The sequence below is a fragment of the Rhinatrema bivittatum genome, chromosome 3, assembly GCF_901001135.1.
Source record: "Rhinatrema bivittatum chromosome 3, aRhiBiv1.1, whole genome shotgun sequence".
NCBI lineage: Eukaryota > Metazoa > Chordata > Amphibia > Gymnophiona > Rhinatrematidae > Rhinatrema > Rhinatrema bivittatum.
The window spans coordinates 276,966,020-276,989,675 of NC_042617.1; the positions used below are offsets into that span (position 1 = coordinate 276,966,020).

Below are 23,656 nucleotides of genomic sequence, written 5' to 3' on the forward strand. Positions count from 1 at the left end.
CCACTGCTAGGACCATCTCGGGGGAAACAACCAATTAATTTTGGCAATAGCTGTGGAGGATTAACGGACCATGGGTTAAAAGTAAGGACGAAGCGAGGGGGTCTCGGAATCCCACACAAAGTACCTTCTGCCCACCTAGGGTAGTGGGGTCACAGGCCCAGTTCTGATGGGTCCCTCTTCTTCCTCTTCCAGGTTCTGTTGACGAACAGCCTAACGCAGTCTCAGAACAGCGAGGAATTCTCAGCGGCCATCCTGTCCGTGTTTCTGGACCAGGCCTCCGAGCTGCCTGTGAGTCCTCAGAGGATCCCATTTTGCACATATCCTCCTCTCTCTCATAGACCTCTGTCTTTCTCTCTCTCTCTCTCACACTCATGGTTTCTCATAATTGATTTCTTTCTTCACCAAACTAGCTGCGGAAAGGAGTCAAACCCCCCAGTCCCATGGCAGAGGTATCTGTGAAGAAGGTTTCTTACAAAACTAAGGTGAGATAAATCTCTTCCTGTCTACAGCAGGGGCTCTTGCCGGTGGGAGGGGGAGAGGTGGAATGTCAAACTGCGAGTCTCAGACCAAGACTTCTGCTGATAATTTTATGTTGCTTTTTTTCAGATTTGCCTCCAAACAGACTCGCCCATGTGGGATGAAGGTTTCTCCTTCCTCATCAAGAATCCTCACAATGACACCATGGAACTGCAGGTAGCTCACATCTCACCCATTTTTTTTTTTTTTTATAATTGAAAATTTTAGTGGATGATACCAAGAAACAAACATGTACAGCAAAAGATGTGACGATCCTGCGTCCAGATTGCTTCAGAGTATGTCCCTCCCTGAAACCCACCCCCCCCCCCCCAAACGCTAAAATAATTAGGCAGCACATGTCGAATAACAAAACAAGCAAAGGGAAAGGTAAGATATAACGGCATCCTCGCCCTGGGAATCAAATACCATACTGTACAATAGGTACTGGTTCTGCATAAACTCAGACATACAGAGAACACTTGTTCAGACGTCAGCCTAGCACATAATATGTTAAAGACATGAGAAAAAGAGGGAGATATGAAGAGGGTGGGAAAAAGAAAAAGAAAACAAAGCTTAGTAAGCAGTCGAACTCTAAGCTTTGTACCAAGTTATAAATGGACCTAGGTCGCCTCAAACGGGGGTAATCTATCATGTCGCAAAGTGGTTAGGTAAGCTAAGCGGTAATGATTGTACAAGTGTCAGGTGACCAGCTGTACTGAAGGGACAATGTGCTTGCTTCCAAAATCCTGCCAGTTCACAACGGGCTGCTATAAACTCTTGGAGGCACAGTCGCTGAGAATGCCTATTGAGGCCAGAAACTGGTAAATCAAGCAAACTAAAGCAAGGATCATGAACCTCACCCCCTCCCAAGAGCTGAGAAATCCAATCTGAAATCTGTTTCCAAAATGTGAAAATAAGTGGCTAGTTGACCACAGTTTCTCCAACACCTATCTGATACAGTCGAAAAAATGCTATGGAGTCTGACGAGTGTCAAATACCATCAATACAATATCTTATAACAGGACTCAGGGTGAGGTTTGCTCTCCGCCCCAGCCTTAAGTCAATGCTTGACTGCAGGAGCCTGTCTGTGTGCTTTCATTTAGGTCCTGCTTCAGGTACACCCTTGTGGATTTTTGCTAACCCCTCCCCACAGTGGGGGTTTGTGGTCCCTGCTATCGCTTGCCACAGGTATGCTCAGCGATACCTCCTAATCGGGTTCTGTTGTAATCTGACCTCTCTTGTACTCTTATTCCCTCTTTTGATCACTTTTGTGTTCTCCTTTTTCTGCTGAAATCCTGGCTAAGGTATCATTAGTTTCCATACTTCAAGACGGTAGCGAATATGACCATGTGGATGGGGGGGGGGGGGGAATACTGGGGTGGGTGGGGTTACTCAATATTATTAAAATTTTGGTGACTCTTTGTTACATTTAGTACAATATGTACCACTCTTCTGTATTGTGGGTACCTGGATTTCTCAGTGTGCCTATTACCTTTCCTTGTTGTACCTGTTCTTCCTAGTTACCAATAAAAAACTGCTTAAACCAAAAAAAACAATATCTTATAACAGTGTTCCTGCAAGTTAGCGGATCCAAAGCATTTAGCAGTGTGCAAGAATACTAGGTCCCAGTCATCATCTCTTAAGGGATTCCCTAAATCTAAATCCCAGGCTTGGATGTGCCTGAATGGCTCATGAGGGCGCCCATTAAGAATGCAATAAATTTTGGATATTGGGCCCCGCAATATATCTGATCGCTCGCAGTAGGTTTCAAACAGGAATCTAGTCTGGCGTAATGTTTCAGCTCGCTTCTGTGAATCTATGAAATGCTTAATTTGAGCATAAGCTAGAAAGTCTACAGTTCCCATGTGATAGGTATCCGCTAGGACTCTGATGTTAAAAATGTTAGCTTGAGTGAAAAGATGACCTACACGAGTGATACCAAGATCAGACCACTTTGCAAACTCTCTAGAATGTAAGCCAACAGGAAAGGGGAGGGCGTTATGAAAGAATGTCACCAACCAAGCGAGACTTCCACTGATGCCAAGCCAGCACAATATTCTGCCAAGTAAACGGATAATGACTCAGTGGTTGCCAAGTGGACCGAGACTGCAAAGGAAGGGCGGACAAAGGCCACAGCTGTCTTCCTATGCACGTCCACCAAAGCCCTTAAGTTGGGCAGCAGCAAAAATACCACAATAGATTGGGCCCTCCTAAACCACCCCGCAGCTTAGACTGAAATAAAACCACACGGGCTACTCTCGTTGGTCGCTTTTTCCAAATAAAATCAAAAACCTTCTTTTGCTATAAACATAATAGGGCCGAGGAAACAAAAAAGTAGGGAGAGTAGAGAAAAAGTAAAGAAAACGGGAGATAATTTTCATTTTAACAATGGCGTCCCAGCCAGGAGAAGCTCTCCCTATCCACTGCCCTAGTTCCCTCTTAATGGCTTTCAACAATGGGATGTATTTTAGATCAAATAGGTCCGCTACATGAGCCCCAATGTGGACCCCAGGTACTTAAGAGATTGTTTGGCCCACTTAAAGGGATACCATCGCTTAATATCGCTGACGCAGCAACGGCAAGATTAATATTCAAGAGCTCAGACTTATCAAAATTAACTTTAAAGGAAGAAACCCTACTAAACTGGTCCAATTCAGCCACCACGCCCATTGGAGAGAAGCATGGGCCAGTAAGCGTAAACAGAATATCGTCCACGAAACGAGATAACTTAAAATCTAAATCACCCAATCTAACCCCTGTAATCTTGGGGGACATATGGACTCTAGCAGTAAAGGGTTCCAGAAATAATTCAAACAATAATGGGGATAAGGGGCAGTCCTGTCTCGCTCCCCATCCTATACTAAAGCTTTCTCCATAACCTCCATTAACTTTAATTCTAGCCCTCGGGAATTGCTATAACTTTTCTATCCATTGAAGGAAAAAAGGCCCAAAGTGCATTTTCCTTAAAGTTTTGAATAAAAAGGACCAACGCACCATATCAAATGCTTTTTCAGCATCAATGGACAGAAAAGTGCCCTACCAAGGAGATCAACAATTTTGCAAACATTATCTGCCACCATTCGAGTAGGTATAACGCCTACTTGGTCAGAATGGACCAATGAGGGTAAGATCTTATTCAGCCGCTCAGCAAGAGCCCTTGTCAATATTTTAAGATCCAAATCAATCAAAGAAATCGGACAGTAGGATCCACAAAAGGAGGGATCCCTACTTGGCTTCACTATAACCGTGATCCCAGCAACATTAGAATTCAGAGAGAAGGAATCACTATCCCTAATATAATTAAACATGTCCATCAAACATGAGATAAGTTATAATAACCACTGGAAAGCCCATCCAGACCTGGTGATTTCCCTGATTTGAGCAATTTGATCACATTTAAGACTTCAAGGGTATTGATGGAACTATCAAGAAAATGCCGTTGGTGGGTCATAATTGTAGGAAGGGACTTGAAGCCAGATAAGCATCTATGTGAGGATCCTGTATATCCTTGACCATACTATAAAGACAGGCATAAAAGTCTTTATGCCTGTCTTTATAGTATGGCCGTATACCAGAGGATGTGGTAAGTACCTCACCTTGAGCATTTTTGATTTTGGTAATAGAGCTGTGAGTCACCAAAGCCTTTAAATTCCGAGCTAAGTAACTCCCAGCCTTATTTCCCCCATTCATAATACATCCGGTGGAGCGCACTGTTAACCGGTATTTGGATGTGCGTTTTCGACGCACTAGCTTTACCCCTTTTTCAGTAAGGGGAAATAGCGCATCGAGAAAGCGTGTCCAACCCCCCCCCCCCCCCCGAGGCTAATAGCGCCCGCAACATGCAAATGCATGTTGATGGCCCTATTAGTCATTCCCGCGCGATACAGTAAGTAAAATGTGCAGCCAAGCCACACATTTTACTTTCAGAATTTAGCACCTACCCAAAGGTAGGCGTTAATTTCTGCCGGTGCACCGGGAAAGTGCACAGAAAAGCAGTAAAAACTGCTTTTCTGTGCACCCTCTGACTTAATATCATGGCAATATTAAGTCGGAGGCCCCAAAAGTTAAAAAAAGTTAAAAATTTTAAAAAAAAATTTAAAATGGGCCCGCCGCTCGCGGGTTGAAAACCGGATGCTCAATTTTGCCGGTTTCCGAACCCGTGGCTGTCAGCGGGTTTGAGAACCAACGCAAAATTGAGCGTCAGCTGTCAAACTTGCTGACAGCCGCCGCTTCCGTCAAAAAAGAGGCGCTAGGGACGCATTAGTGTCCCTAGCGCCTCTTTTTACCATGGGCCCTAATTTAAATAAATTAAGTTACTGAATCACATGCACAGGAGAGTGGCCTGTGCGCGCACTGGGAGAGCGGGCGCTTGCCCTCTCTCCCGCGTGGTTTACTGTATCGGCCCGTTTGTGAGTAAGATGGCAAGAAATTAGAATACCCACATCAGAATACTTCGCTTCCTTAGAACTAGCTGACAGAAACCTATGTGGATAATCTCGAAGAAAGAGCAATTGCTCATGTCGTTTCCGTAAATGTGTTTCCTGAATCAGAGCTCTCCAAGCATTATGGGAAGCTAGCTCTTGAGCTAACAAGTGATGTTTGCGAAAAGTGTTAAGTCCCTTAACATTCAAAGAAATTATCTGTGCTACCATTTATAGAAATCAAGAATAAAAACACCAAGAATGCCAAACAGCCCACAGGATGCCTAATCCTTAAGCCCTGTAGCCAAAAGTGATAATTGTGTTGCAGAAAGAAACAATTCCCCTTCCCTGTATGTACCCAGATCAGTCCAGACTGTGGGTTATGCCTCCCTTCAGTAAAAGAGAACATATCAAATAATCATCTCACTGACTCAGCAAGTAAATGCATATATTCATTATAAGGTATAGGACTGGATAATGCTACAAAACGCTTGGACTGTAGGGACTAATAAAAACTGCATTAATTCAGACTGTGTCATTAACTTAAAATCTAAATAGTGGCATTTTCAAATGTGTACATAACTAAATATTGACTAGGTGTATCATAACAATATTTTTGCTATGACAATCAGTTATCACATATCAAATAAAGGTCCATATAATGAAAGGTGCAAGATGACCTCTGTGCAAAGGATGGGATGATTTCTGAAATCAATGACACATGACGTATGCAGTTCTCTCAGCATGGTGGATTTCTGACATTGGAGGATAGACTCTTAACTCATTATTAGATGCATATGGTATGGATTAAAGCCTAATATAAGAGTAAAACAAATTCAAATTAATCAGTGAGACAAATTCCATCATGGCCTTAACTCCCTGCATCTAGTAGTCCCTACATCTGCATAATATTCCATCTTTATTATTAGGTATCATGCAATAGTCAGGACCACACACAATTTAAATGCTCAAACATTACATAGAAACATATATTTCACTAAACTGACACATAATTCATTCATTGCATTCTTCAGGTGTCATGACACACAAATAACACACAAAGACAAATAACAATTAACACATTTGAGCTCAAAATTAGACCAAAAAGTGTTTGGATCGATCCACAATAAAACAAAAGTCAAAATAAAAATAGATCTATTTAAAAATAAAAAAAATCAAACTGTGAAAAAATATAATCTTCAAGCATTACAGCTCAAATGGCAGAGAAGGCTTTGTTTTCAACCTGGAAAGATATAAAATGTGGCATACAACAAAATTAAGGTAATGGTTAAAGTGAAATTAGAGCTGCATTGAAACTAAACATTCTGATATGCTTTAATTCAGCAAATAGCGGTCATGAAGCTACTTTCTTGTCTCTTTTGTTATGCCACTAGGAGGCATTACCACAAGTTGTGGTGTGTGAGCTGCTTTCCCTCTGCAAATCTAAAACCCCTTGTGTTCCATTTCCTAAGGTGATAATATGACAACATTTTTTCTTTAGTCTTGATTATATGTAGATCTTTTTTTTTCTGGTATTTGTTTAATTAATTGACTCATATTCTTAGTCTAATGTCTTCTCTTACACATTGCCATATCATAACTCACTCCATTCACTCTTACAAGAGGACAACTCCTTCAGTTCATTTTTAAAATCCTTAAACCTTGAATGAGTCTATTAAGATATCTGAGGAATGGTTTATATTAGCGCTTTGTAATTCAAAATCTGAAAACCTGCCACCTCTGTTAATGGGTCATGCAATGCACAGCCAATACTTTACCATCAACCTCTAACTTAATTCCTGAAAATGAAACCTGTGATAGACAACTTTGTACTTTGTTAGAATTTATTTTATTTATTTCCTATGCTAAGGTTTGTAAAAGTAGCTCTGTAGCGTGCATGCAAACAGATCCTTAACAGATCGTTTACATAATCACAGATGCATTAGCTGGGAGTAGGGTGTGAACTGTAAGCTTTCTACAAAACCTTGTGGGATTGATAGCTTTCTGGCCGATACAGTAAAAATCGCGGGAGAGCGGGCGAGCGCCTGCTCTCCTGTGCGTGCAATACAATAAATAAATTTATTTAAATTAGGCCCGGCGGTAAAAAGAGGCACTAGTGACACTAGCGCATCCCTAGCGCCTCTTTTCGGACAGAGCGGCAGCTGTCAGCGGGTTTGATAGCTGACGCTCAATTTTGCCGGCATCGGTTCTCAAGCTCGCTGATAGCCACGGGTTCAGAAACTGGACGCTGGCAAAATTGAGTGTCCAGTTTTCAACCCGCGAGCCACGGGCCTATTTCAAATTTTTTTTTTTTTTTACTTTTTTTAACTTTCAGGACCTCCGACTTAATATCATCATGATATTAAGTCGGAGGGTGCACAGAAAAGCAGTTTTTACTACTTTTCTTTGCACTTTCCCGGTGCCCGGAGAAATTAGTGCCTACCTTAATTTCTGAAAGTTAAATGTGCGGCTTGGCTGCACATTTTACTTACTGAATCGAGCAGGAATACCCAATAGGGCCATCAACATGCATTTGCATGTTGCGGGCGCTATTAGGTTCGGGGGGGTTGAACGCGCGTTTTGGATGCGCTATTACCTAGCACGTTGAAAACGTGTGTCCAAATGCTGGCTAACAGTGCGCTCCATCGGAGCACACTGTACTGTATCGGCCTGTTTGTATGTTATACTAGTAAGCTGTTAATTCCCTACTTTGCACAGCCAGAAGCACACAGTAGTATGCATTAGCCAAAGCTAAAAATGTATATGAGGAATTTCTTTCAAGATTGGCTCTACATTTATTTGCAAAATGTCCAAATTTACCCACAATACACCTGTGCTCACATCAGGTTCAATCTAGAAAAGCTTTACATTTCTTTCCCTCTTTTCGCTTATTTAATTCCTCCATCTGCATAGAACATAAATTATTTTGGAGTTTAGTTAAATCTTCAGCAACTTTACTCTTTTCTCTAATATACAAATCACTATAATGACAAATATTGAGAAACATTTCTAGCCACAGCTTATGTTCCAGCCCTGGTACATTATCTAACCTTTAATGCTTGGTAAAACAGAGATAACATACCAGGCTGATCAAACGGCTGTTCCATCTGCCTAAACCCCTCTACCTCTATGAATCCAAGTATCAGTAGAATGGTGGGCTTTCACCCAACATATAGCAGTTGGTAATCTTTTTTCTCCTCTATCCCTTAAGTGTGATGAAATAAGTTCTCATAACTGCAAATGTGAGAGAGGTTCTCCAGTAGCTGAGACAAAGCCTCTCCTATTCTATTTTCTCAGGTGTTCATTAAGAGTTGAAAATATATAATGTGAACCAGTGAAAACTGTCAGGGGAACCAGAGCACAATTCATGAATACCCATGCTACAGCACACAATTCTGCTCCCTATGCAGACATTTCTGATGGTAGTGAGAACTGTTCTGGTCTGTAGAGTTATACTGAACAGCAGCAAATCCTGGGTTTGATTTTATACAGGACCCATCTGTAAACCAAAAATCTCCTTCTGCTAGGGGTTCATTAGAGAGAACAACCTTATCAGGTAGGGGCAGCCCAGTTATTCTACATATATGAGGAACTGGGAGTGCTTCCTCTAGAATCGTCTAACCAAGAAGAATACCCATCGAGTCTCCCCCCACCAAACCACATTCAGAAGAAAAAGAAATTACCATTGCCTCAATACATGATATAACCCCCTAAACCAGAATAAGAGAAAGCTGCAAGCAAAAAACTACAGCACAGGAATAATGTCCTTAGACACTAACAACTGTAATGTCCATCATCCCTGGTCAGACAGGGCAGAGCGAGAGTCACCTGAATGGTGTTGCAGGTTCTGGCCTCCTTTGCTTGCCTGATGCCATCTTGGATGAGTGTCCATCTTCTGCGCACCCAGCACCATCTTGAGAACTGAACAATTTATCGCAAGATCAGCCTGCTTGAAGGCCTCTGCCGCTTCGGTGAACGATTTACTCCGGTGAGTGGAGACTTTGAGCTCAAATTGAAGTCCAAAAGGGAAGGTCCAGCGATATCAAATACCTTCTGCACGAAAAAAAAACCCACCACCTCATGCACTCATATCGCTTACACAGGGTTGATAGGGCTAAGTCGCTAAAAATAGCCAAAGTGTGCTTTTCCCGTAGCCACTCTTGTTTCTTCCTCGCTGCTTCATAAATTAGCGATTTTTGCAGAAAGCTGTGCAGGCAAAAAACAATGTCCCGGGGATGCTTGTCAAGCCAAGGACCAAGAGCCCTCTGAGCTCATTCATTTTTGATAAACCGGTACAGGTGGTTCTGGCTCCGCAGCGGCATCCTGATCCACGGAAAGTATAAAGGTGCAGATCTTCAAAGCAGTATCTCCGGCATTTGCAAACAGTTTCAGGGTCTTCCCTGATCTGCAGATTACACCTCCTCAATTTTGTCAGTAAAATTAGTGAGTTCAACATTTATCAGCTTCTGTTGCGCTGACAGAGTATTTAGTGTGTCACCATGACTATCGAGCATCCAACTCATCGACCTGAGTTCCGAGTGCAGCCAGGTTGTCCAGTACCTCAGCAATGGAAGCTAGTAATTCAGCCTTATGTTGTCCCATGTCCGATCGCAGCTTGAGAAACCATTCTCGGCGCTCGTCTCTGGATGGTAAATCAGCAGAGCCGGCGATTACAGAAATTACAGAGGAAGCATCTTCACAGTCCTTCCCACCCGTGCCATCTGCGGCCTTCACGGCCTGCTCGCCATCCTCCTCAAGAAGCTCCGCTGCATGCTTACCAAAAGAAAAAATGTTTCAAATCCACTGTTTTTCTTTAAGCCACCATCGTAGATAAGCAGGTAGTAATAATAAAGTGAAGGGGTTCCAAAAAGCTTGATTAGAACTGAGTAAGTGATCGTTTCAGTGTTCTGTGGGAGAGAGCTCAACAGTTAGACATCCATCTTGGATGATGGATGTCTAACTGTTGAGCTATATCGGGGGAGGCATTTTAACATGCCTCCCCCCATATAGTCACACATACACATACAGACATATACATAAACATGCATGCACATTCATGAGCAAACTCTACAGCCTCTCTCTGACATTGCCAGGAGCCTGAGATTATGTTGAATGTTTGACATCCACCGCCACTTGCTTCTCTTGATCTTCCTAGATTAAGGATGAGGGGCCACAGACCCTTGGCTCTCTAAAGTTGCCTTTGTCCCAGCTGCTGACAGCAGAGGATCTGACCCTCAATCAGTGGTTCCAGCTGACCAACTCTGGACCCAACAGCCAAATTCTGATGAAGATCCAACTCAGGGTAAATGATGTACTGGGGAACCCTAATGCTACCTGCGCCGGAAGGGGCATTGTCCTACCCTTGGGTTACAGAGCTGGAGAGAGGTGGGGGCATTACCTTGCCTCCAGGTAGCAAAGCTGGGGGATGGAGGTAGTGATGCTCCCTGTGTTGGGGCATTATCCTAACCCCAAGTTAGAGAGCAGGAGACAAGGTGAGGAATTATCCTGCCCTTGGGTTACAGAGCTGGGAGTGAGATGGGGCATTATTTTACCCCTGGGTTACAGACTTGATGGGAGGTAGGGCTGCTCCCTGTGCTGGAAGAGACATTATCCTACCTCCAGGTTGCAGAGTTGGGGGCTTCCTTTTTATGCTGTTGGGGCCTTTATCTTGATCCTCTTACAGATTCTGGTATCCCAGCAAGTCAGTGCTGAAGTCCACGCCCTGGGCCTTGCAGCAAGCGCCGAGCCTCTGAGAAAGACGAGTCCAGAGCCTGTGAGCCCCATCCCTGCCTCTGACTTGGGCAATGGCACCAACTCAGACCTGCGACATAGACTCGTCCACTCAGATAGGTGTGTGCCACCGCTGCTGCTGCAGACGGTCTTCTGCTTTCCAGCACACTGCTCACTGTCAGGGAGCATGGGCATGCCTTCGGTAGTTTGAAATAAATGTTTTCTCTCTCCTTACAGTAGGTCAGATCTGGCAGATTCTCCCTATGGACACATCCGCCTGACGCTATATTATCCTGTTGAGGAGAAGAAACTTATAATCATTGTGCATTCCTGCAGGTAACATGAAAATGTATGCCATCATTACCATAGCCAAGTGTATGTCTTTAGTACTAGCTGTGATAAAAAGGAGATAGAGCAGCTTTTAAATAAGAAGATGGGGAAAAGCCAACAGTCATTCTGCAGTATATGGTTCGGAAGGAGGTATCTTCAAAGGATTCTGGCAAACCAAGTTAGAATGTCCTGACAGAGAGGTGTTTGTAAAACTTGAAAAAGCCCAGATGTATTTAAATACAGAGCATGCAGATATAAATGACTCCAAACTGCCTGTATTATCTGATAATAAGCAAGTTGTGGGTACATATAAAAATAGCAATACAAATAAATCTACTTTAAAATGTCTTTTATGTGAATGCCAGAATTCTGAAAAATAAGACTGGAGAGTTAGAATGTATGGCATTAAAGGAAGATGTAGACATAATAGGCAACTCAGAGACCTAGTGGAAAGAGGATAACCAATGGACACTGTGATACCAGGGTACAAATTATATCGACATGACAATACAGGTAAAAATGGTGGAAGGGTGGCATTATATGTTAAAGATGGCACAGAGCAATCAGGATAAAAGTTTTGCAGGAAACAAACCACACTTTGGAATCCTTATGGATAGATATTCCAAGGGCAAAAGGGAAGAGTATAGTAGTAGGGATATACTATCACCCACCCACCTGGCCAGGATGAGGAAAGACTGTAAAATGGTAACAGAGATTAGACTGGCTAGCAAACTGGGCAACATAATAATAATGAGAAACGTTAATTATCTGAGTATTGATTGGGTAATTATCACATCAGGACATGCAAGGTAGGTAAAGTTCCTAGATGCCATAAAACTGCTTCATGGAGCATTTGGTCACAGAAGGAATGAGAGAGGGAACAATATAAGATTTAGTTGTCAGTAGAATGCAGGACCTGGTGTAAGACCTAAAGGTTCTCTTGACAACCATGATTATAATGTAAATAAATTTGGCATAATCACTGGAGGGCGAATATTAAGAAAAACTATTGCAGTAGCATTTAATTATAAAAAAGGAGAGTATGATAAAATAAGGAAATTTGTTATAAAAAAAAACCCTAAAGGGAGCAATTCACAAGGTTAAAAACTTGCAGGAAACATGTGTTACGAACCAAGAGGTGGACCCTTAGTCCAAGGTAGGGTTAGCGCTACCTAGGAGAGAGTCAACTCTCTTGGATTCCTACCTTCGGAAGGCAAGGCCTGGTAGAAATGGCAGTTGCACCAGTACTTCGCCGCTGGAAGCCTGCGGTCCCCCCAGGAGGAGCCTGTAGGAACCCGGGCTGCTTGGACTTAGGTGATTTGAAGAGGACGGAAGATAGTCTGGATGCAGGCGCCTCCTGCAGGTCGAAGAATCCAGATGGCTGGTGCCTCCAGTGGGTCGGTAGTCCAGTCCAGTATTCCAAGCCAGGAGAATGGTCGGAAGCCGGTCCAGCGGTGAATCCCGGAGAATGGTCGGAAGCCAGTCCAGGGGTGAATCCAGGAGAATGGTCGGAAGCCAGTCCAGAGGTGTATCCAGGAGAGTGGTTGGAAGCCAGTCAAGAGGTGAATCCAGGAGAATGGTCGGAAGCCAGTCAAGAATCAAGCCCAAAGAATCCATCCAACAAGAGAGGAGAAGCAGAACACAGAAGAACCGGAACAGGAACCAGAAATCCAACAGCGAGGATCAGGAACACCGGAACCAATCAGACCAGAAGTCACGATACCAAGGCAAGGTCTGAGGAGCAGACCTTGCCTTATATACTGAAACCATGGGAGGAGTCCCCTAGAGGAGCCACGACAACTTCTGTTGTGGCCCCTTTAAATCTGATCTTCAGCTGCTCGCGCAGCTCTATGCAGAGCCAGAAGGGGAGGAGTCAGCCCGGCCAAGAAGGAGCCATGCCTAGCAGCGGCCACAAAGATATCATTAATGAGGACTGCCTGCCTCTTCAGGAGCCCCCAAGGCGGCCCCATGCCTCGGGTAAGCTCTCGGCCCCAGTCGCAGACCGCCACAGCCAGAGGCCATGACACCTGACCCCGGTTGCGGACTGCTGCAGCCGGCGGCCATAACAACGTGGATATTGTTTAAAATTGCCATTATGCAGGCCAATCAAAATGTATTCCACGCATTAAAATAGGCTGAAGGAAAACCAAATGACTGCTGGCATGGTTTAACAGTGAGGTGAAAGAGGCAATTAAAGCCAAAAGAGTATCTTTCAAAAAATGGAAAGTAGACCCAAATGAGGAAAATAGGGAAGAGCATAAGCACTGGCAAGTTAGATGTAAAGAAAGCAAAATAGAGCACTCATCAAATAAGTAAGTCTTCAAAGGATAGTTGTTCAAATGCAATTTTCTTATATTTGCAAGACACAGCTGAAGTGTTGCTGCAGTGGTCCATCATAACACCCTCATGCACATCACAAATCTGTATAGGCGCATTCTGAGCAGTTCAGGCTTAATCATGGGTCCAAAAATGTGTTCCTTTTTTGCAGTTTTGATATACACTTTTGCAAATAAAATGAAGTTATTGCTTCCCTTTCTCAGGTGGCAAGCAGGCAGCACTGTGACTTACAAGTCACCCAAATTACCCAGGGACCATTGCAGCAACACTTGAGTATATAAAACAATTTATTTGAACAACTATCCTATGAACATAAGAACTGCCATACTGGGTCAGACCAAGGGTCCATCAAGCCCAGCATCCTGTTTCCAACAGAGGCCAATCCAGGCCATAAGAACCTGGCAAGTACCCAAACATTAGATAAATCACAAGCTACTATTGCTTATTAATTACCATAATAGCAGTTTATGGATTTTTCCTCTAGGAACTTATGCAAACCTTTTTTAAACCCAGATACACTAACTGCTGTAACCACATCCTCTGGCAATGAATTCCAGAGCTTAATCATGTACTGAGTGAAAAAGAATTTTCTTTGATTTGTTTTAAATACTTGCTAACTTCATGGAGTGCCCCCCTGGTCCTTCTATTATCTGAGGGAGTAAATAACCGATTTACATTAACTTATTATAGACTTTTCATGATTTTGTAGATTTCTATCATATCCCCCCTCAGTCATCTCTTCTCTAAACTGAACAGCCCTAACCTCTTCAGCCTTTCCTCATAGGGCAGCAATTCCATGCCCCTTATCATTTTGGTTGCCCTTCTCTGCACTTTCTCCAGTGCAGCTATATCTTTTTTGAGATGCGGCGACCAGAATTGTACACAGTATTCAAGGTGCAGTCTCACCATGGAGCGATACAGAGGCATTGTAACATTTTCTGTTGTATTAACCATTCCCTTCCTAATAATTCCTAACATTCTGTTTGCTTTTTTGACTGCTGCAGCACACTGAACCGACGATTTCAATGTATTATCTACTATGATGCCTAGATCTCTTTCCTGGGTGGTAACCCCTAAAATGGACCCTAACATTGTGTAACTACAGCAAGGGTTATTTTTCTCTATATGCATCACCTTGCACTTGTCCATGTTAAATTTCATTTGCCATTTGGAAGCCCAATCTTCCAGTCTTGCAAGGTCCTCCTGTAATGTATCACAGTCTGCTTGAGATTTAACTATTCTGCATAATTTTGTGTCATCCACAAATTTGATCACCTCACTCGTCGTACCCCTTTTCAGATCATTTATAAATATTATAAAAAACACCATTCCAAGTACAGATCCTTGAGGTACTCCACTGTTTAACTTTTCCACTGTGAAAATTGACCATTTAATCCTACTCTGTATCCTGTCTTTTAACCAGTTTGTAATCCACGAAAGGACATCGCCTCCTGTCCCATGACTTTTTAGTTTTCTTAGAAGCCTCTCATGCGGGACTTTCTCGAACGCCTTCTGAAAATCCAAATACACTACATCTACCTGTTCACCTTTATCCACATGTTTATTAACCCCTTCAAAAAAATGTAGGAGATTTGTGAGGCAAGACTTGCCTTGGGTCTAATCCATGCTGGCTGTGTCCCATCAAACCATGTCTATCTAAATGTTTTGTGATTTTATTCTTTATAACAATTTCCACAATTTTTCCTGGCACTGAAGACAGGCTCACTGCTCTATAGTTTCTCAGATCACCCCTGGATCCCTTTTTAAATATCAGAGTTACATTGGCCATCTTCCAATCTTCAGGTACATCTGATGATTTTAATGATAGGTTACAAATTAATTGAAATAGGTCTGAAATTTCATTTTTTATTTCTTTCAGAACCCTGGGTGATTTATAGGTGATTTATTATTCTTCAGATTGTCAATCAGGCCTACCACATCTTCACCGTGATTTGGTTCAGTTGATCTGAATCATTACCCATGAAAACCTTCTCCATTACGGGTACCTCCCCAACATCCTCTTCAGTAAACACCGAAGCAAAGAAATCATTTAATCTTTCCACGATGGCCTTATCTTCTCTAAGTGCCCCTTTAACCCTTTGGTCCATCCACCTCCCTTGCAGGCTTTCTGCTTTGGATATATTTTTAAAAGTTTTATTGTGAGTTTTTGCTTTTATGGTCAACATCTTTTCAAATTCTCTCTTAGCCTGTCTTATCAATGTCTTACATTTAACTTGCCAATGCTTATGCTTTATCCTATTTTCTTCTGATAGATCCTTCTTCCATTTTTTAATCCCCTCCCAGGCTCACATCTTCTTTATTCCGCTTCTCCTCCCTCTTCTTTTCATGCTGCCCTGTATCCCTCCCCCCACCCCCCCTTTCTCTGGCTGTCCCCGCTCTCCCCCCACCCCGTCCTGCCCTGTGTCCGTCCCTCACGTCTTGCTTCTCTTTCCCATTCTGGGGACAGGAAGCTGCAGGTGACGTCCAAGGACAGCCCCGACCCGTACGTGTCTCTGGTTCTGCTTCCAGACAAAAATCGGGCCACCAAAAGAAAAACGACAGTCAAGAAGAAAACCGCAAGCCCAGAGTACAATGAGAAGTAAGAGAGGGCGCGCTGGGGGAGGGGTGGGGGAAGCCGATCCATGCCTGGGCGGGAGGGAGGGTCAGAGGAAGTCGATCACTATGGCCCTGAGTTTAAAAAGCAGTCGCTCGCTTGAAACTGGGTTTTGCACCGGCAAATGCGCTTTACCCGTGTTAAGTGGGCTTTTGAAAATTGCTACAGTATACGCCATCGAATTGCCCGTAGGATTTACCTGCGTCAGTGCACTTTACGATAGTCACTACGATAGTATGTTACATTTACGTGCGTTAACTCCTTTGAAAATTCACCTGTAAGTGAGGATCGGGGAGGGTCGAGGGGGGGGGGCTGGTCACCGTGTGGGATGGAAGGGGGTCGGGGGAGGTTGATTACTTTCTGAGGGAGTCATGGGGGAAAGTATCGGTGCCTAGGTTGGAGGTTCACAGAAGGATGATCACTGTCCGAGCTGGTGCGGGGGGTGGGTGAGTTCGGTGGAGGCTAATCACTCTCTGAGGGGCCTGTCGGAGGGTGATCATTGCCTGGGGTGAGGGAATCAGGGGAGGCTGATCACAGTCTGGGCTGGGAGTCTCATCATTGCCTAAGTTGGGGGAGGGTCTGGGGAGGTTGATCATTGCTTGGGGTCGGGGGAGGCTGCTCTCTCTCAGGTGCTCATTCTCGCTCAGATCCCTCTTGGAAGGGAAGAGGACTGGGGCTGAAGGCTCTCACTCTCTATGGTTTAGGAGGACCTAAGGGGTGGCTGAGTCTCCCTGCAGAGCTTGATGACTCCTCTCTCTCTCTCTCTCTCTCTCTCTCTCTCTCCCTTTCTGTCAATAGGTTTGACTGGGAGATATCCCTGGAGGAGGCTCAGATGAAGATGCTGGAAGTCTGTGTTAAGAACAGCATCTCTTTTATATCCCGGGAGCGGGAGATGCTTGCAAAGGTAACGGGGGACCTGGGGCCATCGTGCAGGCGATCATCAAAGGAAATGTTCCCCGACTCCCCTCATATCTTCCACCTCCCCGTACAGATTTTGTAAATATCATCGCCTCGATCCCTGCTCTTCTGTCACTCAGAATCTGTTGGAGACGTTAATACTGTGCCGGGTGGAAGTTACTGTCACCTCTGTCAGCCCCTCTTCCCTCCCCCGACTGCTGTAGCTGACATCTTGGCCGTGTCTCTTTCTCTCAGGTCTACATTGATTTGGCTCGGCTGGACCTGTCTGCAGGAGCGACTCAGTGGTGAGTATTCCCTGGGTGCTGCTGTGCCCGCCTGCCTCGCCTTCGGCTCCCGTCTGCTCCCCTTCCCCCCGCTTCTTTTTTTGCGCCGGTCTGCGTCGATCTCGGAGCTAAATGAACAGCGCCCCGGGCCGACCCAGGCCGTAACCGAGCCACTCTCCCAAACAAAAAAAAAATGCGGGCTGCACTGCATCGTGTGGCGGCGGGAAGGGGGGGGGGGAGCCCTGGAGCCTCACCAGGAATGTCATATAATTATCCTGCGAAATCACAGCACATTTCCAAAAGGAACCATGGGCCGACGTCCTGGAGACGGAGGTGAAGGAGCTCGCGCGCCATGCGCTGCAGAACCCGAGGATCCCGGGACCCAAACCCCTTCCATTGCCTTTTCTTGTTTTTTTTTCTTTGCAGGTATGAGCTGAAGGACAGCAAGGGCACTTCCTAAGCTCTCGTCTCCTCCCCTCTGCTGCACCCTGCTGGGGGAGCACAGCGGGGGCTCTGACAGCCGAGCTGATCTCAAGGCTTACCCCCTCCCCCGCCCCCGTTTCCTCAGCTTCCCAGGATCTGCCCCACCTGCCCTCCTGTTTCAACAGTGCTTTTCCAGCCCTTGCGCTACCTGAACGCCCGGTCCCGCCGCGCTGTGATGGAAAGGCCAGAGACCAAGTGCGAGTGATCGGAAAATCAGATCCGGGGGCTTTTCACCAATGCTTTTACCCTGCAGCAGGCCTGGGGGACCTTTCGCCCCCTCCTCCTGCTACATTTTATTGACCAAAGAGCCCTTCCTCCTTCCAGCCACTGGAGGATCCTGTGGGGTCGGAAGGGGATAAGGGGTGGTGGAAGTGTACGTGTGTTCGTGCGCTCCGCGCGTGCTGAGGGTTGCGTGCCAGAGTCGTGCGGTGTGTGGGTGTGGCTGTTAGAGAGGGATTTGTGTAGGCGTAGGGTTATCCTGCTTCTTGCACGGACAGCTGTGCGCCTGGCCAACAGCAGTGCACCGTCACCGGAGCAAGGATGCTGCCCCCCCCCCCCCCATGTCCTCTCTGCTGCCCCTTGTCAGTCCCCCACTCCTAGGGGAGAGAGCTGGATGTTCCTGTACAAGCTCGTGAGAGTTGCCACCGCCGCTGCTTCTCCTCTGCCGTGGAAGGTTATTTGCGCAATCAATGCCAAAGACGCCGCCCCCCTTCCCTGGCGGTGCTCGGCGTTCCTTCTAATTTTCGAAAGGCTAAGTGTGCAAACGTTTTTGTTTTTTGTATTTTTTTTGTGCAACTTTTTATAAGCCGACTTCAAATTTGTGCGCTGTGAGCCAGTATAATGCAAATAATAGCGGGGTTTCCTGCGCGCGCTGAGTTTTGCCGTGCACACTCGCAGGGAACGGTGGTGCTGCTCCCTGCCGCCACGGCCAACCTGCTTCCTTCCCACTTCAGGCTTCCCCTCAGGAGCCCCCCTCCCTGACCTTTTGAGCAGGTACAGCCACCTTTCACTGTTCTCATTTGCTGAAACCCCGCCAGGTTCCTCTTGTTTTTACACTGATTTATTTATCTGGACATGCCTTTTTTTTTAATTTTTTTATAAAACCCTGCTTTTAAGCCCTTCTTCTATGCTGGCTGATTACTGTCATGGGAGAGCTGACAGGCCCTCTGCCGCGTGAGCCAGTGGCAGCACAGGACCGTGCTCACAAGAGGTTCCCCCCCACTTCTTCCAGGCCTTGGGTTTTTATTGTCCAATCCAACCTCTGGCCCAGAGGGAAATCATGTGTGGAGCAGTGCGACATTGCCCGTTAATCTCGCAAGTGTATGGGATCAGAGTAGTCTTCTGTTATATATATATTATAGCTTCTGTAACACCATTAGTCAACGAAATGGTTTTGCCACACCTCAGCTGGTTCGGGTAATAAAATATAAACTGCGCTCCCGCCGCCATCCTCCTGAGAAGTGGAAGGCAGCTGTTCCATTTATTACAATAGTTAAGGCTGTTTTCTGCCAGAGGAGGCAGCAACTGGTTGGACAGGTTTCAGCCACAGCCTGACTTAATACAAAGAAAGCAGCACCAGAGCTGTAAAGAAAAGGAGAAGAGGAAATACTGTACACGAAGGGAAGTGACCTGGCCCCAGGGCGCTGCAGAGCACGCTCGCTTTCATCACACACCCAGGCTTGGGGGTAGGGGAGGGAGTCACACACACACTGCAGACTTCCTAGAATTTATTTTATTTTTTTTTATTCTTTTCGTTGTTAATCAGGAAGGGGCTCAGTTTAATGAAGGAGAGATTGTCTTTACGTTCTCAGATCAGATCATGCGTGTGTCAGGAGAAGCCTGTATGTACGGATATATACTCCCGCCGCTTCTCTGGAATAAAGCTGTGCACACCCGATGCCTTCAGTAATAAAAGCTGCTGTGAATTGTCACCCCACGTCCCGCCTGGTCCTTATACCCACAGCAGGGCACAGAGAGAGAGAGAGAGAGAGAGATTCTAGCAGGGGCAGGCCGCTCTGAGGTCCTCTCTGCAGCCTCTCCTTTTGTTTCACCTGTAGTGCTTGGAGACCATGAAGTGAGCTGTTGTGAGGGGGTGGGGGGGGGGTGGTCGCTAAGCACCAATGGGGCCATAAAAGTATTTAGTGTCTCTTCCAGGCTGGAACCACTGCTGACTCGCTCTTTCACAGTCTCTCTCCCCTCCCCCCTCCTGCCTGGGGTCGGGATACCTTGTTGGGGGGGGGGGGGTGATATCTTTCAGGGGCACAGAGTGATAGGGATGAGACCTCCTTATACTTTTCTTCCCCCAGAAGAGGTGTACTTCTCCCCAACGATGTGCGCGGTGCGTGCCAAAGGAATACACCGGAGCCACTGATTTAGTGTCCAAAATGAAAGTCTTTACTGCTGGGTAATCATATGCATTATGCCACAATGAACTCGGTCCTCAGCAGCAGAGAATTTCTCTTTTGCTCCAGTCCTTTTCCCTCATATTTGTGAATGGGTCTCGGTAACCGGGGCCAGGGGATCATCCACCCTCCAGGACTTGGCTATGTGAAGTTCCAGGTGGGCAGGGTAGCCTTGGCTGGGCAGGATAACCCCTTCCAGAGCTGGTAAAAGGTGACAATACTGTCTCTGCTCAGAGTCCAAATCCTCTCTCTCCACAGGGTGAAGACTCCAGATGTGTGTCCTCAATGGCTCTTTATTAACAGTTTGTTGTTTGTTCTTCATCCTTCTCTCACGTTATCACCTGATGGAAAGGATCCTCTCAGGCACAAGCAGCTCCAGATGTTCCTTCCAGTAGGCAGGAAGAAGGGCAACCAAACACTCCCTCTCAGAACTTTCAACCAAAAATTCCTTTTCCTAGCGTGTAGACCAGGGGTGGGCAATTCCGGTCCTCGAGGGCTGCAAACCAGTCGGGTTTTCAGGATATCCTTAATGAATATGCATGAGAGAGACCTGCATACACACTGCCTCAGTTGTATGCAAATCTATTTCATGCATATTCATTAGGGGTATCCTGAAAACCCGTGTGGTTTGCAGCCCTCGAGGACCGGACTTGCCCACCCCTGGTGTAGACAGATGAACTCAGGACCAGTGGGTTATGCTCCCCTGCCAGCAGATGGAGACAGAGCAAGCTGACGTCACAGTATAAATAACCCTGCCGTGACCCCAGCCTACCAGTATTCTCCGTCTCCAGCAGATGGCGCACGTGCATCTCCCTCTGGGGATTGCTGTGAATTTTAAAAGGAGAATTTTATATTGAAAAATGAAAGCACCACTCTCCTGTGGTGATGCCTAAAGGTCCCTCCCCCAGTTGAGAATTCCTGAGGTGATTTCCGTGGTCCCTCAGAGGTGTGCCTTGGTCCGGTAGCCGGTTCCTGGCGTGGACTTAGCTGCTTGTACAGTGGGTGCGGAAGGCTTGAGTGCGGCAGTGACAGCAGATGCACTATCCCCCGGCAGCCAGAGACCGTCTCTGTACTCAGCTGGTAAGCATTGAGCTCTGGTAGGTTAAAAAAAAAAAAGAGAGAAGATTTTTTACCTACAGAGATGGGGTTTTAGGTCTTCCTTCAGTCTCCGTGCTCAGCGCACTGTCCCAATGTTGTTCCCGCTCCTGTTGGGGTTAGGGGAACTGGGCAGCCTGGCGGGTTGAGCAGCCCAGGTGGGCTAGACCCCGTGGTAGGCTATTCTCTGCATGCTGTCTGGTAGGCCACGGCGGTGTTTTCACGCACTCTTGTGCGTGCTTTACTGCCCTCTGAAGGACATTGGTGTGTGCAATGTGTCGGCTCTGCCCACTCATTGTGCTCACCACGCTAGGTGCATTTTTTATGCACATAACCTTTTTGAGCATGGTGATACGTTTCAGCAGGGCGCACTAGTAGTGCGTGCACCTTGTCACGCTTATTGCTGGGGCGCCTATAATTTGTGTGCGCAACTTTTTTAAGCGCGAGCCATTTGAATGCATAGTTATCGCTGCTCATGGCACCAGTAAACAAGAAGCCTAAGCGCCTTTCTCTTTGTGTTGCCTGTCATATTGGGGCTTCTCAGTACTGTTCGGATGCTCAGGGACCGTTGTCTTCCTTGAATTTTGCTAAGCCTGGATGATGGCCTGGTTCCGACGTCGGCGATATGTGCACCAGATCTTGGTGCTTCCTTGATTGGCTTCTCTGCAGGAGATGGCAGTTCAGTTGGGCCTACTCCAATACCTTCTGGGCTTGGTCAGGATCCGGCTGCTTTTTCTTGGGTGGAGTTTTTTTAAGGTTTACAAGCCTTTCTTCAGGCGCAGTCCTCCATTTTGCCCACTCCTGTCAGGTTGGACTCTCAGCCGGTGGCTCCCTCCTATGGTTAAACACTGTGGCACACCTCGGTTCGCCACGGGTATCCCCGGTGGGGATCCAGATGACACGGATGATGAAGTGGATCCTGATTCCTTGGAAGATGGTGATATTCCTTCTGGTTTGGAACCGTATCGGACCTTGCTACGGTTCTTTCATAGAGATGAACTTCTGGCCCTAATTTCCCAGACATTGAAGATGCTGGGAATGCCTGGGGCAGATTCTATGTCAGAGCCGAAGAAGAATCCCATTTTGGTCTCCTTGCGTAAAACCTCTTGCTTTTTTCCTGCTATGGACACCATTCAAGAACTGATTGATCTTGAATGGGATGCTCTGGAGGCAAATTTCAAAGGGGGTCGAGCACTGGAAGGCCTGTACCCTCTGGATCCAGCTGTGAGAGAACCTTTGCGTTTTTCCAAAGTAGATGCTTTTGTCTGCACCTCGTGGAGGGAGGAGCGGCCTTGTAGGATGTGCATGATAGACAGATTAAATCTACCCTTAAGCAGGCCTTTGACACAGTGGCAATAACCTTGCAGATGTCTTCCTATTGTGCTCTTGTGTGCAATTCTGGTCGCCGCATCTAAAAAAAGATAGAGTTGCACTGGATAAAGTGCAGAGAAGGGCGACCAAAATGATACAGGGCATGGAACAGCTGCCCTATGAGGAAAGGCTAAAGAAGTTAGGGCTGTTCAGTTTAGAGAAGAGACGACTGAGGGGGGATATGATAGAAGTCTACAAAATCATGAAAGGACTTGAACAAGTTAATGTAAATTGTTTATTTACTCTCTCAGATAACAGAAGAACTAGGGGGCACTCCATGCAGTTAGCAAGTAGCTTATTTAAAACAAATCAAAGAAAATTCTTTTTCACTCAGTGCATAGTTAAGCTCTGGAATTCATTGCCAGAGGATGTGGTTACAGTTAGTGTAACTGGGTTTAAACAAGGTTTGGATAAGTTCCTAGAGGATAAATCCATAAACTGCTATTACGGTAATTAATAAGCAACAGAAGCTTGTGATCTATCTAATGTTTGGGTACTTGCCAGGTTCTTCTGACTTGGATTGGCCACTGTTGGAAACAGGATGCTGGGCTTGATGGACCCTTGGTCTGACCCAGTATGACATATCCTATGTTCCTGCCTGCTTCTCTCTCAGGAGGTGGATGATTTGGGGGTGAATTCCAGAGCAGTTATGGTACTCGCTGCCGCCTTTTTGGCAGACACAGGCTGTGATATGGTCCATACCTCGGCCAGAGGAGTGGCTTTGGTAGTGCAGCCAGATGTCAGCTATGGTTGCGGAATTGGTCAGCTGACGCAGTCTCCAAGGCTAATCTTACAAAAATGCTCTTTAAAGGCTCACTATTGTTTGGGAGCAAGTTGGAAAAGCTGGCCAGTAAGTGAGGCGAATCTCCAGTTCCCCCGTTACCAAAGGGTAAGAAGCAATTGTAGCACTCCTTTTCTCTGAGGGATTCCAAGCATTTTCATCCCTACAGAAACCCTGGTCTCAGCCTTTTGGTAGGTCTCAGTCTTTTCATCCTGACAGTTTAAGAGAGGAGCAGGCTTGGATGACGGACCATCCTGAGCTTCCCAATGAAGGTTTGTTGACCCACCTTCGGGGGGAGGAAATAGGGGGATGCCCTTCTCTCTTTTATCAAAGGTGGGTTGAGATCACAACGGATCCATAGGTCTTGGAAGTGATATGGGAAGGCTGTGCACTGG

General features: G+C 45.9%; 1 protein-coding gene across 2 annotated transcripts in view; it reads left to right on the forward strand.

Moving 5' to 3' along the window:
* ESYT1 (extended synaptotagmin 1) overlaps positions 1 to 19,543 on the forward strand; it is a 64,925-nt gene extending 45,382 nt beyond the window's left edge. For both annotated transcript variants that reach the window (XM_029594734.1, XM_029594735.1), the window contains 10 exons: positions 193 to 288; positions 411 to 482; positions 607 to 693; positions 10,093 to 10,239; positions 10,621 to 10,787; positions 10,905 to 11,003; positions 15,802 to 15,933; positions 16,747 to 16,852; positions 17,101 to 17,150; positions 17,556 to 19,543. In XM_029594734.1, the coding sequence (XP_029450594.1) occupies positions 193 to 288; positions 411 to 482; positions 607 to 693; positions 10,093 to 10,239; positions 10,621 to 10,787; positions 10,905 to 11,003; positions 15,802 to 15,933; positions 16,747 to 16,852; positions 17,101 to 17,150; positions 17,556 to 17,589 (990 nt within the window). In that variant the 3' untranslated portion in view covers positions 17,590 to 19,543. The remainder of the gene's footprint in view (positions 1 to 192; positions 289 to 410; positions 483 to 606; positions 694 to 10,092; positions 10,240 to 10,620; positions 10,788 to 10,904; positions 11,004 to 15,801; positions 15,934 to 16,746; positions 16,853 to 17,100; positions 17,151 to 17,555) is intronic.
* Positions 19,544 to 23,656: the final 4,113 nt, after the last annotated feature.